This window comes from Papilio machaon, chromosome Z, assembly GCF_912999745.1.
Source record: "Papilio machaon chromosome Z, ilPapMach1.1, whole genome shotgun sequence".
NCBI classification, from domain to species: domain Eukaryota; kingdom Metazoa; phylum Arthropoda; class Insecta; order Lepidoptera; family Papilionidae; genus Papilio; species Papilio machaon.
In genome coordinates, this window is record NC_060016.1 from 1,752,378 (window position 1) to 1,769,952 (window position 17,575).

A 17,575-nucleotide genomic window follows, 5' to 3' on the forward strand; every position below is an offset into this window, starting at 1 on the left:
AAATGGAGTCGTAACTATTTTATAAAAAAACTAAACAAGGGAAACCTTTGCTTACCTTAAGCACTGAATTGTTATAATGAATGGTTAAGCAATCTAATATAAAATTATGCAAATGTGAGTAAAATCTACAAAACAGCTACAAGTGAACTATTACGAGTAAATATGCCAATGTTACATAAATTGTTTTGAATAAACTATACACATGTCAATTACCTTTACTATTTCAAGCGTAGTCATGTTTTTAATGTCAATTAACGGTGAATCTTCACTGGTGTAACATCTGTATTACAATATCGCTATCACTCTCATTCTTTTTAGAAAAAACAGTGATAGCAATAGTGTTCGTATACAAGTGTCAAGACATTTGAAATTCACAGTAACAATGTTTTGTTTTTTTCGTAGGGCCGACTACCGCGGAGTAAAGTGTGCCACAGCGCTGCGTTCGGGTGTCAAAACTGCAATGTACGAAAGCAGCTGTTCTTATGCTGGAGCTCTGGAATTGAAGCGAAGCGCATTAAAAGAGGAACCCTGGCCGGCAACAGAATGGCCTCCGTACCGTCTACATCAGAGTACCTTCGAGCAATTGAAACAGAGTGTAGAGAAGGCGAAGGCGGCTCTACAAGACAGGTCCGGACTCCTAGGCACCGCAACTGCATTCGGTGATTTTTACGGTGGCCAACTAGGGCAGGATGCATCCAGTACTACTCTGGGTTTCGGCAGAACCACCAGAACGGATGAAAGCATGCTGGGATCAATTGATAAAAACAAAATCGGTAAGTTTGTAATAACTTTATATCATTTGTTTTAATAATGCATAGCGCGTGCGACTACTATAATATTATATTTCATTTTAAATTTTGTTATTAAAATATATTTGCTTGAGTAACTGAAATCAGGTATCAAAAGTATCACAAGAAGTTGCTTTTAAGTTCAATTTAGCTCTGTTTGATGACTAATGCTTGCTAACCGTGGGTGTTCGCAGTCAAAAGATTTTTTTTTTTACAAAAATATTGCCATACCTCTATTTTTTTGTACAAATTTAATAATATTTAATTATTATATGTATAAATTTAATATAACGATATATTTTTGCACATATGTTTAAGCAGGGACCCCACAGTTGTAGAAACAAAGTGTTTATTATGGTTGATTATTTATGCTTGTGTGCGAATGTCAAATATGTAAAGCAATTAATACAATTATTACCATCAAATGGAGTATACAAAAAAGTAAATCTTAATTTTACATACTTAACACATGCGTATAAGAGCATTGCAGGCATTGGCGATGTCTTTACATGACATCACGGTTCCGTGCTCAGGGGGTATTAAACTATTTTTGTACTGATTTTATTACTCACAATATATTGGTCATTTTATTCATACAAAATAAAACACGAAGGGCTCATAAATGGTTGTAACTGTGGATGGAAAAAATAAATATTTTTGAATACCAACATAGTGCTTCTACAAAACTCTTTATTAGGACACTTCTTTTAATTTAGTAAGTCACAATATTGGAGCTATTACTTCAACAAAAAACACAATATCGCGCTATAGCCTTATAGATCAAAATATTTGTCATATTTAAACTTTTTATGGTTGCAATCGAATCGAACCTAATAGATGCGTAATTCGTATTGTACGTATACGTTGATACGTAAATGATAAGTTAAAAGTCATTCATTTTTTCACAATAACATAAAATTTTTAATCTGAGTTCAATCTCATTGAGTAAATTTCGGTATTAAAAAGTTTAGTACAGTATGACTATGTAACTTTAGTTGAACGTTAGCAGGTATCCTCGAGGCATTAAATTTAACACCCTCCGCTATGAGAGATATCGCCATTTTAAGGTCCATTGTAACCGTCGTCAAATGATATTCCATGAGACACGGTGCGACGTTTCAAAAGAATAAAAATCGATTTGTACTCGCGTGAGCTCGGTTGTTCTGAATATGGCTCTATGGAGAAGACGTAAAGCTGCATTTGCTTCAGTTGAAGTTCAGATTTAAACCCTTTGGATGAGCGAGAGCTGTAGGTATTGAAGAAAAGGTGGGGAGCCAGCTTCTTCTAAAGATAACAATCGCTGTCGAGGGAACAAGACGGGGGCGTGCGGGACGCGACACCCCGGATAACCATGGCAACGCTCCCGCCCACACGCCCGGCAGATCATCCCATCGCTTTTGATAAATACTAATGAAAATAAAATTTTATCATCTACCTACAGTTCATTATTACTGGGGGTAGAGTTAACCCTGCATTTTAACTCTTCGTATCTACTGTGTTAGGTTTGGGTAAAGTTCCAGAGATTTTGTTAGAAGTCGATGTCTCCAACTTTTTTTCTACGTGCTATCATAATGACTGTGCCTCCTATATCTTTTTGTAAAGAGTCTCAGGTTTAAATATTTCACTTTGCACTTGTTACCGCTTGATTAAATACACCGTTGTAGGTACTCATAAATTTACCAAAACAATATTTCTGCATACATATAAGTAAGTAGCTGTTTCGATTAATTTGTTTGTTTCGAAAATGAATAATTTTTGTTCTTGGCTATGTTTTTGCATAGATACAAAAAATACATTATGTTTTATACAAACAACCATATAAAGGCCATAAAAAAGATTGCGAACATGTTTAAAAAAAAACATATAATCGCAAAAAATAAATCTGGCAACTGTTAGGCCGACCGCATTGGAGAGAACGTAAAATTATTTTCGAGGGCATATTTCAGACAAACGGGAGTCTTTCATGCCGCATCGCTTCGGAGAACAAAAGGTTTCGCTATGTTCCGAGACCGAGAGGCGATATAAAAGAGTTGAGAGACAATGAGACCGTTCTAACAAGACAATGGACTTTTTTTCCATTAAAAATGCCTTTTGCGAAAAAATGTTAATTCGGAACGAGTAATTGTAGTGGCGCTGCCATTGCCGTGGTGCCTTTCCGCCCACCGCGTGAAAGACCTCGATTAAAACGCCCATGTTTTAGTTCAATTTGAAAAGAAACAATTAAGAGGGACCTTTGGATGATATCGTTCTACTCTCTTTTATTCCTACCATGAGGCTATAAATTGGATCAAAGCAAGAATTTAAACTTTTATTATTCTTCATTTCAAATGAAGCTCTCGCAAATTTTTTTCAAATGAATTTGTCACATTTTGTCAAATATTTCTTTATCTTATTAAGATTTACCAACAAATTCATAATGGCTAGCAAAACTGAAAGTAAAGATGCAAACAAACAAAATTATTAATCGGAAAGAGCAAGAAGCGCAATACGAACGCACTTTACAAATAAATCGGAATTTGATAGCAATCTATAAATCTTACAAAACAAAGGAAAAATATAAAGTCGATTGCAACGAAATAAATTTAAGCGTAACAAAACAAACAGTACCCAGTTATTTTTCCCCGTGTACATTAATTTTGTACGAACCCCTTAGACAACCGTCGCTTGATAAGTATTTGAACGAGCCAAGAATACCAAATAAGTAGAAAATAGGCAGAGTTCAAATGTATTTACATAATATTCAAATTAGCGCGAAAATCTACGCTCTGCTATAGTAGAGGGCGCTGCCTGCCCTAATCTTCTAATGATTAGAAGCTACATATTAAAATTTATTAGCCCCTAGGCGCGGAGTTAAAGAGTTGTTAACACGAATATGATTGCAATACGCCCCTGTCGACATTAGAGATAGCGTTTGCTATTTATTATACTTATAATAGTATTTCAAATTTATTGTTTTATGCGTCGTTTGCACCAGTATTTTTAGTTATTTATGTAATTATTATTTTAAATTGTTTTTAGCAAATTCCTGAAATTATGTTTTAAAGTTTATACTCGTATAGTGTTACAAATTACGATAATAGCTGAATAAAGAAAATTAATTATACAATTCCATAACTAATTTTTTTAAATATTAGCAACAACTTTTATTTCCTATGCTAAAAGTTAAAGTTTCTCATATTGCAAAATGCAAAAGCACACCTTCAAAATAAAAATTGATTTTTTAGTTCGTCAACTATTACGCAAACCTCATGGATAGATGTTTGTTTGAGGATATCTCTGGAACTGCTCAACGGAGCTTGATGAAATTTGGCACAAATGTAGAACTCAGTCTGGACAAACACATAGGCTACTTATTACGTAGTTTTTATTAATTCCGCACGGATGGACTCGCGGGCGATAGCTAGTCTAATAAAAAACATAAGCCGTATCTATGTTTAATGTAATACGTTAACTAAATATAGATCGTATATAAGTTTTTATGATAAAAATCTATATATATAAAAGAAATTCGTGTTAGTTACACTATTTATAACTCAAGATCGGTCGAACTGATTGCGGACGGAGTCGCAGGTAAAAGCTAGTATATCAATAAAGTAACGAGGTAACCCCGATAAACGTTTATTGATTCCATTTTTATGTTTTAGCATAAACGATAGGGCTGGGGGTTTGTTTCACAATTCATATTAATTAGTGATGACGGCAGAACACATCGAACGTATTCTATTAAAACATTAACTTTCAAATAGAAAAACAATATTAAAATATCGAGCAAGTTTTATGAAATGGATATTAATAGCTTTTTTTTGTATTTAAGTTATATGGAGAAAACAAATAGAACAATAACAACATAACTCACTCTCGTAACCCAGAGGGGTAAGCAGACACCACAGACTTTAATTTATCCTGAATCCTGATACATATTAAATGCATAATTTTGCAAACACCATTTAGGTCGATGTTTCGATGATCAACTTGACAATGAGTTTAATGTTAAAAATCTTTATTTGCATATTTTATCATTATTATTTGGCTGTCAATGATGATTGCATAAATAAGAAAGTAATTAGATTAAATGTGAATAACTAGAGAGGAAGACCAAAGAAAGTATGTATTGTGTGAAAGAGGATCAGATGTGTAAAAAGGTGGTGAATTCAGATATGACGGTTGACAGAGATGTATGAAGGAATAGTAAATACTGTGGCGACACTACATCGACGGGTCCTATGTATAAGGGCGAAAGTAACAAATTGATGATTTTAACTTTTTTGTGTTAAAAGCTAATTATACCTCTTAGTTTAGTTAACAACATGCACTAAACAAAATACACATTTACAGGTGTAAAAGTTATTTTTTGCTGAAATAATAGGGTCTACGCTGCTTGTTTTTCCCTATGGTTGTAACTTTGAGGGTCTCTCCTGATTTTGCAGATGTCCATGGGCGTCGATGAACACCTTGTTGTTCCCGCTGCTCGTTTGCCCCCTTCTTTTATAAAAAAAAAGTTGTCAATTTGCACTTTGGCCCTTATTCGTAGGAGTCATCGACATAGGGATTAGGGCAGGTTGATGATGATGATGTGGCTATAAATAAATATTTTTTACATGCGATAATTTTATAGCGCAACATAAATCATAAAAATAAAATTTTACCAAGCACTAATCTTTTCAAAATTGCCCCATTATACAACCTCTTCGTATAATAAATAAAACTACTGCAAATTATCATGGAAATCGTGAGTGAAACAATTTCTCAACATTCATTCCTTGCCCATTAGTGTAAACCACTTGCTTGTAATAACCCTCGAAACGGCTAAAGAAATTGATATGACTGCAATGTATTTACACAAATAAATAGCTTTGTTTGTAGTATATTACTTTATTAAGAGATATAAAAGAAGATTTTGAGAGTAATTGTAACATTAAACTAACTATAGAAAGTATTATGAAATATGTGCAACATTACTAAATCTCTCGTAATTTATTCAGAAAGAAGGGAAATTGCAAAATAAATGTTTCAATATTGACTTAGTTATCTACAGAAATTACAGTCAGTAAATACAAATTCTATTCCAAATTAACCTGGCCTACATTCTCGCAGTGATTAGGCTACCTGATAAAAATGCATTGCAAACAAAGCTTTAATAATGATATCAAAAAGTTAACACCGACTTTTCAAAGGGGAGACCGAAGTCGTACAAGTTAAGCCACCGCTAAACCAATAATCCGCACTCGAAACTCTCCATCCCTTTAACATTATACAAACAAACAATTATTACTCAATCGATGGACGACGCGCAAAATAAATCAGTTGTAATGGCACCAGTGGGGTCGGAGCGCGCGTCTTTTGGTTCGCTTCCGCTGACAATAAGCGGCGCGCGGCTGAGCTGCGCGCGCGCATGCTGCGTTGTTTTGCCCAAATTCATGGGAACCGTGGCGTGGACAATGAGAACTTAATTGTGCGAAAGATACACCAGTGATGGCCTCCCCTTTGCTTGAGAGATTTATGATACAATGTCGAGTGGATTGCCTTTTTGCCAAATAAATAGTTCCAAAACATATTGCTCGAATGATTCCATTGCGGAGTGACGCGTTATTTTTTTTTTTTAGCGTGGGAGCATTTAAATTGTCGACAGTCTTAATGACTTTTTTTATATTGCTTGTTTCCGTTCTCAAATTTAATATTGTAACGTCCATAATTATCTTTTTATTTTAGTTTTTTATAATTATTAATTTATATAAAACATAAAAAGCATTTAACAGCATAATTAAGAAAACATGCCCCATTACGGCTATAGAAATGTAAAAGCTAAAAGCTGTGTAGACATACCATACCATATCATACCATAGTCACATAATATTTGAATTATTAAATTACGTTCAGTACATTCATAGAATAAAAATCGATTATCGAATTTAACAACTTTAACGTAATTTTTGCATAGACCATTTTATACTGGTATTATTACTAGATGCTTGCAGGTTCGTAAGCTGTTAAACTATCATTCTATTGTATATTTTATAGTCTTTCAGTTAATTAGTTAATTTTTCGACTTTGTGTTTGCTGATTTTAATATATTACAGGTTCTGAAAAGCTCGCAAGTGCTCTCGGCAAGGGTTACTCCACACCGACGCTCACCGACACTCTTCGAGCAACGAAATGCACAGGTTAGTTGATAAAATGTTTATTGATAATATTAAATCTGAGAATGGCTGGTGTACTTTATTTGCAAGTATTAAATTGTTATTCAACTATGTTATTTATTTGGTAAGTACTAAATTTTTTACAATATCACTCTTCATTAAATTATTAAATCCAATAGAAAAACATCCCTATCCAAGGATCATGAATACAGGCTATTAAATGAGAAAAGTCCTCCCCTCTCCCCCAACCCCACTCTCCCCTTCCGACCAATAATTTATTCGTTACGGGTGTAGACGTTATCTCATGTTAATAAGTGAACCGCCCGCGTTATCTCGCGTCGGTGACGTCACCGCGCAGCCTGATTAATGACGTCATAACATATACGTGTACCAAATACATACGTTTATGTATACTAGGATATGTAAGGATATTCTTATTTATAGATTAAGTTTTGCCTAATGTAAAACTAAGACCCTGTTAATTTCCACCGCGTATTACTAGCACCGATTCGAAACAAAGGCACCTGTGACCGCTAGAGTTAACTTACGTTGATAAAATTATACTTACAGTACACTTGTTTTTTAAACAAGAATAGTGAAAAAATGATTATCATTACCTTTATAATATGAATAACACAGTACAGTTGTTCAAATGAAAATCTTAAATCACATTGAAGGCAATTTCAATCATTTATTCGCGCAGCGAAGCAAGAAGATCGACTCTTTGACTGCAGTTTATAACTTTTAATTGTCCGATGAATTGAACTCCGACGCTTTGATGTCGGCCGTCTGATGCGTCAATTGAGCGTCTCTGGGAGCACTTGGCTATCCCAAGTCCTTTGCGGTTCCTTTTACGCGTAACTACAAAGAGTAAATCGATAATTTGACGAATTAGCAAATCTGTCAAGTAATAGTCAAATTAATTCACTACGACCATAGATAGTTTGATAATGAAAAACGTACAAATAACCATATGACTCAATATTCAGTGTTTTGTGTTTTTTTAAATCCATCTATAAATTTCTGAACGGTCCATAAAAGTAGTAAAAGAAAATCTTTATATTTACTTATTATATACGAGTATCTAGATCAAAAACTATCAAAATTTTTATTTTAATTAAAATATATAATAAGACAAAAAATAAGTCATTAAGATCGACAAAATAAACTGAGGCACGCGCCGTCACATGTTGCTAAATAATTAAGAGCTCTCTACTACAAGCACCGCTCCCAATGGCCAACCGTGACGAGATGACGAGTGTACCCCCAGGCTTTCCAATATTATTGTATATTCCTAATAGCCTATTAATGCATATACTAATGACACACACACACAGTTCTACTATAAAGACAAAATATAGAGACAAAGTCACGACGTAACTCAACCCGTTACGATCATAACACACATAAAAAAAATACAGTCGAATTGATAACCTCCTTCTTTTTGAAGTCGGCTAAAAATACTTTTTAATCATACCTTACTTTTCATAACATAACTAGCTGTCGCACACGACTCCGACCGCGCGGAATAAAAAAATATAAGTAGCCTATGTGTTCTTCCAGACTACAATCTACATCTATGCCAAATCCAATCGAGATCAGTTGAGCCGTTCGGGAGATACCTTTAAACAAACATCCATCCATCAAAAGATTACCTTTTTACTATTATAAATGTGAATGTTTAGATGGATGGATGAAGGTATCTCCAGAACTGCTATGGAGCTGAAATTTGGCATAAAAGTAGAACATAGTCTGGAAGAACATATAGGCTACAAATAAATTTTGTTTAACTCCGCTCCGCACGGACGGAGTTTCGGGCGACACGACAGCTAGTTACCTAATATTTTCCTAAATTAATATATCTATTAAATTCTTCATTTCATTACACTTTACATTATTAAGTAAAACTTTTCTTATGTTAATAAAAAGTAAATAAAGTGAATCAATAAATTTTAAGATATTTTTTTCAAATTTGAGTATTGAAGTATTTCTAAATAAACATTATAAATATAATAGTGAAGCGCTGATTGTGAGCCACCGTGCGTATCGAATTATCGCGCGTGGGATCGAGAGTCTTATTTCTATCGATAAGCGTCCCGGTCATGATTTTTTTATCTCATGCGGTTACAATGGACACGCTCTGTGATATTTTAGGGTTGAGTGGCTCTCATAATTGATGGTTAGTCAAACTTTTTTGGTTATAGAATAATATTACATTTAAGTAATTTATCCTAATTATGTATACATGTAATTTTGTACAAATTTAAAACATTTTCATTTAAAAATTTAATCTAGGAATGTTTAATATCAATAATTTCACACAGTTTCTACTTCCTTAAACGTCAAACTCTATAAGTTACCTTTTTACAGAATTAAATAAAATTTACTCTCATACCGTAAAATATAACAATCATATTATAAATAATATATGATAATGTTTATCGCGCATTCTAAATTACACTTTTAGTCTTTGTTTTCACAAGTTGCAACTTTGATTTTGTAATTTCTTACATTTTATCAGTATAAGTATGAATAAAATTAAATCTCCATCTTCTGTAGTCTATTGTGATTGTAACTTAGTATTAACTTGATTATTTTACAATCTATATTTTATTAAACTACAAGAATACAATAACAAACATATCGATATTTCGCTGCACAACACTAATCACGCACGCTTAGCGTAATTGGCGGAGAGTGTGCAATCCCGAGTAACTCCGGCACTCAATTGAACAGTCAATCATTGTGTCTGTCAGTTCCGGTGGCCCGCTAACTGTCTGGGTGGTGCCCGGTCGGCGCGCATGCGACGAATTTGTCACGGCTTCGATTCCCTCTCTATTAATGAAGATACCCCCCTCGTGGGAACGCAGACTATTTGCTAATTTCAACAGCTTTTAGGGTAAATATAGCGGCGAGGATAATTAGTGTAATTTTAAGAATTTTTGTAAGTTGCCGGTTTATCTATTTTTAGATATAAATTTGCAAACGTGCAAGCGGCTACCTGAATTCGCCGTAATAGCGAAGCAACCGCTGACCGCTTTAATTAGTCCATCCTCATTACTGTAGGCTTAAACTCGATAGAAATCCGTAAGTTTAATAGTACTTAGACAACAATACTTTTAGGGTCAAAATATTTCTTCTTTTTTCTACTTCAGGCTATTGGCGTCCACCGATAAACGTAGGATAGACGAAGTTTCTCTATTTACGTTCTTTATATTACAAGGGCTTTAATCATTCAACGACATATTACGAAGTTTAGAAAGTTTTCTATCGCTCGCTAGTCTTCAGTCGCTAGCGTCGTTTATTCCAATAAAAATGTTCTTTTCTTTCGTTCATGTCAGTTATTCTTTCAGTTTTGTCTTTACAATTATTCTGAGGCTAATATCGGTGGTCTGCGTAAATAGTTGTATCCCACACTTTTGTGATTTTCTCAGTTTTCAGTAAATTTCTTTTCTATAAAAAAAAGTATCGATCGACATTTACTATTCTATTGAACTTCTTCTTGAAAGTATCAGTCCATAATGTGTACGAGTATGCTAATAGGGCGGCAATCGCGACACCAGTATTAAGATTACGAACTATCAAAGCTTGACGATCCCTTTAGTCCAACCCCCGACAGGCTTTATTGACCGAGACAGAGTTAACAAAATAAATGGCTTAAATTCTACACCCGTAATGAATACATAGGAGGGATACTGAGTAAATCATTGTTACGTTGCATTTTGGGCGATGCTGTTTAAGCCAGTGGCCCAAATTACAAATGAATAGCGACTTTTTACAATATCAATAGTAATAGAAAGTTTTCATGAAAACGGGCAAAGTAACATATAATGAGAATTGAATACGTAATTGTTAGTAGTGGCCATTTCAATGACTACCATATTTTAATACCAATCATGAATTTATGAGTTTTTATTTATATAACATTGAATTGTAGTATAAAACTGACGTACTTAATTAGTAATTAATATTGTGCTATTTATTAAATATTGTTCAAGATACTCAAGTATGCACGAGTTCAGTATAACAAATAGTAATAACAATTTTTTGTCGGTCCTCAGAAAAAAAGAAAAAAGCTACTAAATTACAAATTAATAATCGCTACCGCTTATGACTTGCGGTGTATCACACGCGGCACGCGCCGGCCGGATACAGTCGCGGAGCGCGTGCGTCGTCGTTACTGACGCTCAATGGAACGCGCGGAGGCGCACTTAAAACATTTTTATTGTGAGCGAGGGTTGAAGCGTCATTGTCGACCCACCACCCCAACTCACAAGAAACATATCTCGTAATAACCAGTGATAAGAAGCATTCGTTCGAATTCAATATGTTTTGCAAACTTTACAAACGTTTCTCATAGTACGAGTACTTAGTTATTCAGGAAAAGTATGCCGCGCAAATAGACTTACACAACACACGGTTTAAATGAAAACAGATTAAAATGAACCTTGTTAAGCTTTGCGCGCGCTGTGCTTGTTTTGTCTACCATCATGTCACTAACTCGTATTTACAAAACTATAATTGCAACTTAATATTTTAGTGAATCATTTTTAGACTTAATACAGAATCATTTAAGCATCATTGTCACGAGATCGTTTAATTATTAAAAAAAGGTGTAGAAAGTGGATGGTGGCGTTTTGATAATTTTAGAATGAATATTAAAATTCTGTTGCTTAGCAGTAAAATAACATCTTGTGACAGAATTGTCATTAAACATTGTCATGGTTTTATATACTTGTATCAGATAATAATTATAAATTACTGTTAAATTAAGCAAATATTTAGATTCGATCAAATTAAATTTTAGAATGGCCAGCAAAGAATATTATGAACGATGGTTGAAAATCAAAGAAGATTTCGAAAAAGCCTTAGCTGCAGATCAGAAGATCCAAGACTTAGCATCAGACAGCATAGGAATTAAGCCTCAAGCTACGGCAATAGAAATTGTTGCGAGAGTTTACTCCCAGTACTGTATACTGTATAACAGATTATGTGAATGCTATGATCAAATGGATCAAGTACAAAGACGTCCATTCATAAGACAAATTATTGACACTATAACTTGTCGTTTACTGGAATTAAAATCATCGCTAGAAACTGTTGAAGCTTTTGAATATACATATACTGATAATGCTCTTAAACAAATGCTCATAATACCCCAAGACGTAGAAATACTTTGCCCATTTTTCTATCCATTTGAAATCAGACAAAAAGAAATGCAATATATAATTGATCAAATTTTCGCCGGCAATCGCATCGGTGATCCCACACCGACACAATCAGAGTTGGAACTCAGAGAACAACAACGCTTGGAAGAAGAAATGAGATTGAAGGAAGAGAAGGAAGAAGAAATAAGACGAAAACTGGCACTAGGTGAAGACATTGAATCCGTACATTCAGAAGTACTTAGTCCTGAAGAGATAGAGAAGCGCCGGCTAGAAGAAGAATATAACAGACATGTAAACAACATACAACGAATGGAACGATCGAGAAATATTGTTAGACAAAATACTAAAAAAATCAATAAAGATAAGGCTTTATATTTGGAGCTTGCAGGTCTTAAAAAACCAGAAGCGTCACCATATATGAAAGAAAGGGCCGCTGCTCTAATTAAAACTATTTATAAGCGATTCATGGAAATTAAACGAGAACAAAAACGAGAAAATAAAGTTAAAGAAAAACTTCAAATGATTATTACGTCACAACCTAAACCATCTCAAAAAACAGAATTAAAGAGAGTAGAAGAGATACGCCGAAGTTATAGACAAAAATATCATGAAAAATGGCTAGAAGATCATATCAAAGAAAAAGCTCACATTTTACAAATCAAAGAAGGTCATATAATGGATGACATTACCAGCGAAATTAGAGAATGGTTTAGGGTGTGGTATAACAAAGTCCGTACATTTGATGAGTTTCCGTGGCCTGAAGAGGGCGGTTCAATCTTAGTTGTAAAAGGAGAAACATTTACTATAGAAGAATATATTGAATACCGAGCTAAAGAAGATAAACGTCTTAAAGAAGAAGCCGGTAATCCAAAGACAAAGCAACAAATTAAAGCAGAAAAATTGGAAGCTAAACTTGAACAAAGACGCATAGAGAAAGAAGCATTGGAAAAAGAGAAAAAAAGATTTAGTGACTATAGGAAATCACGACTCAATCCAGCTAACGATCCAGGTGTCTTTTTGACTGTAGGTAAACAATTTGAAAGGTTACAGGAAGCGTGGAAAGACTATCAAACACAATGGAGAAATATTGACGTACCAGATCCTCCTTTAGAGGTAATTAAAGGTTACATAAAAGAGTTACTCATAGGTACTGCTTATCAAGAGGTACATTTACAATTGCGGCCCATTGTGGATGAGATGATGAGATTAGAATTAGAACAATTAAAGATGTCGCTCAAAAACGATTACAATGTGGCTGGGATCAGCAAGCCTCCTCAAAGTGAAAAAAGGAAAAAACCAAGAAAACCTAAAGTACCAAAACCGGAGAAAATACCTCCAGCTAGAATGTTTCAAGAATTATTCGATGAAGGTATCATTAAGCAGCATAAGCGTCTAACCATTGATGATTTTTGGGGCGACAGAAACTATGCTGCAGCCGATATGAGAGCAGTTGAATGGACCCCAACGTTCCCACCGCCATGCCTCGGCGATGTTCGAGAACAAATAAGAATTCGTTGTTTGTTAACACTTGGATCTTCTTGTCGCAATGCAAACCGTTCAATACTTCTGGTCGGACCCAAAGGCTCAGGAAAGAAAACGCTCGTTTATGCCTTGGCAACTGAAACCAATTCAATTTTAATAGATCTTTCACCATTTAATGTTTATAACAAATACCCAGGACCAAAAAATTTAAAAAAAATGTTCAATTTAATCAATAAAGTTAGCAGGCTAATGCAACCCGCTATAATTTTAGTTTCGGACGCTGACAAAATTTTTTACAAGAAAGTACCACCTGAAGAAAAAATGTTCGATCCGACACGACTACAAAAAGATTTATTCAAGGAAATTGTAAAACCTATATCAGAAAAGGACAAAATTCTAGTAATTGGTACAGCATCAGAACCTTGGTTGACGAAAGGCGCGGTTATGTTAAAGACATTTTCATCTATGATCATGTTTCCCAGAAGTGACTACGGTAGCATATCATATATATTGAAGACAGTTCTGATGAAATACCACGGAATAGATAGAGAATTTAACGTCCATTCTTTAGCACAAACATTGCGTGGTTTTGACATAAACACCATAAGGCGAGCTATTGAAACAGTGTTGGACGGTAATAGGATTGCACAATTATATTTCAAACCGCTGGAACCTGCAGAAATACTCAAGGCAGCAATGGACGACAGCCAAGGTAACTACATAGATCCATTTGACTATGATATGTTCACGCAATGGTATCTTGCTTCTTCGCCGTGGGGAGGGGAATATGCTTACTACATGATGATGCTGGAGTCACAACTTACTTACAAGTTGAAGGAGGAGAAAAAGAAGAAGAAATAAAATTGCGGTATATTCTCACATTTTGTTTTTGAACATATTTAAGGTTAATTTATTTCAACAACAATATCTTGACGCGTCTTAAATACAAATATTTAACAAAAAATTGTTTATTAATAAATTTACTTACGTACTTTTACAAATAGAGTTGAAAAAAGTAGTACCTTTGCTGTGAATATCATTCTCTGTCTCAGACAATCATCCTAAAATTATAAGATAGTCTTACTTTAAATTGCATTACGATTCATTATCAAACACAACTATAAATTATTTTATGAAAAAAATTTTTTTTTAGAGAAATCTTAATCATTTATCAAGTACTAGTTTTTACCCGCGACTCCGTCCGCGCGGAATAAAAAAAATGCACACAATATAAAGTTCCTATGTCCGTCTCCTAGTTCTAAGCTACCTCCACATCAATTTTCAGCTAAATCAGTTCGACTGATCATGAGTTATAAATAGTGAAACTAACACGACTTTCTTTTATATATATAGATAGATAAAGGATAACATGTCGGTATTATTACAAACTATTAGTATTATTTATTTCATTGTACAAATTCATAATTTAATTCAAAATTTTCTCGCCTTCTGCACTTTGGCAGCACTATCGTGATACAAAAGGTCTTGAAGTCTCAGAAAAAGCTCGTAAAGCGTTACCTAGTTCCGTAGTAAATTCAGAGATGGCGCTGTTGTCATTGCTTTAGTGTGTTTTATTCTTTTAACTTCTGACAGATGGCGCTACCACAGACATTTTAACTATTATTAAAAAGAGAACATCATATTTGGATTTATTATACAATTAATGTTTTATGTGGTTTTTTTCAAATATGAAAATGATATAAAACAGGTTATTTGTAATTTTCGAATTACTTTCATCTTTGGACTGCAATTTGGAAGTTCTAAAGTAATATAATATTAAAAGTAATTTTATAATGCCTTTAATGACGGCCGAATTATTGCGGTTTCATTATTACTCAAGCTAGACTAGGGTAAAATTTAAATTTAAAAATATTTGTAACATAATCGTTGTGTTAAATAAAATAAAATAAAATAAGTTGAATTTAAACAGAATAGTGTGTGAATTTTAAAGTGCGGCAATGCATCTGCGGTTCCTCTGGTGTTGTGGATGTCAATGGGCATAGAATCAATTATTGTTAGGCGATCCCGTTAATATTATAAAATAGTATAAATTAATTTATTAGGAATAATTGAGTATCAATCAAAATTTTATAAGGTTGAATTGTTTCGGTACAATTAAAATTCGTTCCTTCCTTTACCATAAACAATCTGAAGCTTCACAATTCGTCAGTGCACCGGGACAGCCAATAATGCCTGGTTTCCCCAAAACTGGGTCGCGGTGTCGGTGCTCGAGGAACAAAGACCACACTGGGCTGCACCCACTACCGACTCCACTTCCCCGGATGCCGCTGTCTCCGCTCCCCGCCGCCATTTCCGCATAGCCGGGGGAACTTCCCCAGTTGGGGTGGGGTGACGCTTCCGTCAAGTCTGCCGCCGGCACTACAATAGATCCTTTATTTCTCCCTAGCGCTAATCTAGTAGGTGATGCGATTAGAAGCGTTTTAGTTGTCACGACGTTTTTGTGGCTTTTATCTTATTAATTAAGACTGAAGACAATGATAAAAAGTAAATTAACTGTTTCTTAATAAACAGTCGATGATTGCAGAGACCTTTTTGTTTGTGATATTATGCTCTTTTTTGTATAGCTGCTATAAATTCTTATCTGTTACATTTGTAACCTTCCAAAACCGTGTAGAATTTATTAATACTTCATAGTAGAAAAAAAACACATATGATTTATTTTTTGCAGGAAGACAGAGTTTACAAAAAATAATTTTATTTACTCAATAGAAGAGCATACGTTATTTCACTGCTTATTAATATGAATGTTGTACATAGCCTTTTGTATCTATGGCCTATTTTAGTGGAGAATTTCTTCGTAAAAAGACTTTATAGCAATCTTTGGAGTATAATATAATTGGTGATTCCACTTTTCTTAGGCACAATTGAAATTGAGATCATACGTACTACAATGTATACTATATGAATTTTGATATAATCACACGGTAATATAATTGTTCGTAAATTATGTTAGAAAATAATCAAACTTTCAGAGACTGAGAGTTTACTCAAATTGAAAAATAGATGTATTATGTTTATAGACAAATCCAATATCGTACCAGCCGCTGTGCGAACGTGTACGACTCAGACATTTCATTTGGGCTTTGAACAGACGCGACGCTTTATCCCAAGTTAATTTAAAATTAATACAACCAGGCGGCGCACAGGAAATGAGCTTAGAGCCGGCGGTTGTAGGCGGAGAGGGGATGGGGAACGAAAATTGGGGAGGGGAGGGAATTGCGAAACGGAGATGGAAACGACGAATTAGCTGGAATGGTCGATATAATTTGATAACCGACGCCTATAGGCAAGTATCGAGAAAGCTTGTGGAGCTGAATTGAAATTTGTTCTCTTTTTTAAAAGTTTTCCTGTTTACTGCCGGCAGGATTGTTGTTCATGTTTATTTCAGAATAATTTGTCATCAATTTTCTACCGATAATGTCTCTTCATCTGATTTTAAGGAAATTTTCTTCATACGTTCAAATGTGAATCGTTAAAGGATTTTATAGTTTTGAGCTTGGACATTTTTGATAAGCTTAGATACTCAGTCCGTAATTTAACAAAACTTTTACATGTGAGTAAAAAAATTTGAAACACTAGTCACAATGTAAAAATTGAACGGGAAAAATATAAATTTTACAAAAAAAAAACAAGTAATTATAATTTATTTTTATTTAGTGTAGTTTTGTTATAATTAAAATAATTATTGCCGAGAAATATATTCTTCCATACAATTAAACTGCGAGTTTTCAATGTCGAAAACCTGTACAAAAATTCTGTTTGTAATTTTTTTCTTATATTTATTATAACTTTGAATACAACCCTGTATCTACAGATAAACGACGATGTCGAAAAGAAAGAGATTACGTTTCCTATATTAAGTGTAGTAAATATCTTAACGTATTAATATTATAAATGCGAATGTTTATGGATGGATGGATGGACGGCTGTTTATTTGAAGGTATCGCCAGAACGGCTCAATGAATCTTTATGATTTGGC

General features: G+C 34.1%; 1 protein-coding gene across 2 annotated transcripts in view; it reads left to right on the forward strand.

Annotated features, from left to right (window-relative positions):
- The window catches only part of LOC106715909 (DNA-binding protein D-ETS-3), a 55,875-nt gene that overhangs the window by 5,685 nt on the left and 32,615 nt on the right, over positions 1–17,575 (forward strand). For both annotated transcript variants that reach the window (XM_014509277.2, XM_014509275.2), the window contains exons 2-3: positions 403–773; positions 6,866–6,949. In XM_014509277.2, the coding sequence (XP_014364763.2) occupies positions 461–773; positions 6,866–6,949 (397 nt within the window). In that variant the 5' untranslated portion in view covers positions 403–460. The remainder of the gene's footprint in view (positions 1–402; positions 774–6,865; positions 6,950–17,575) is intronic.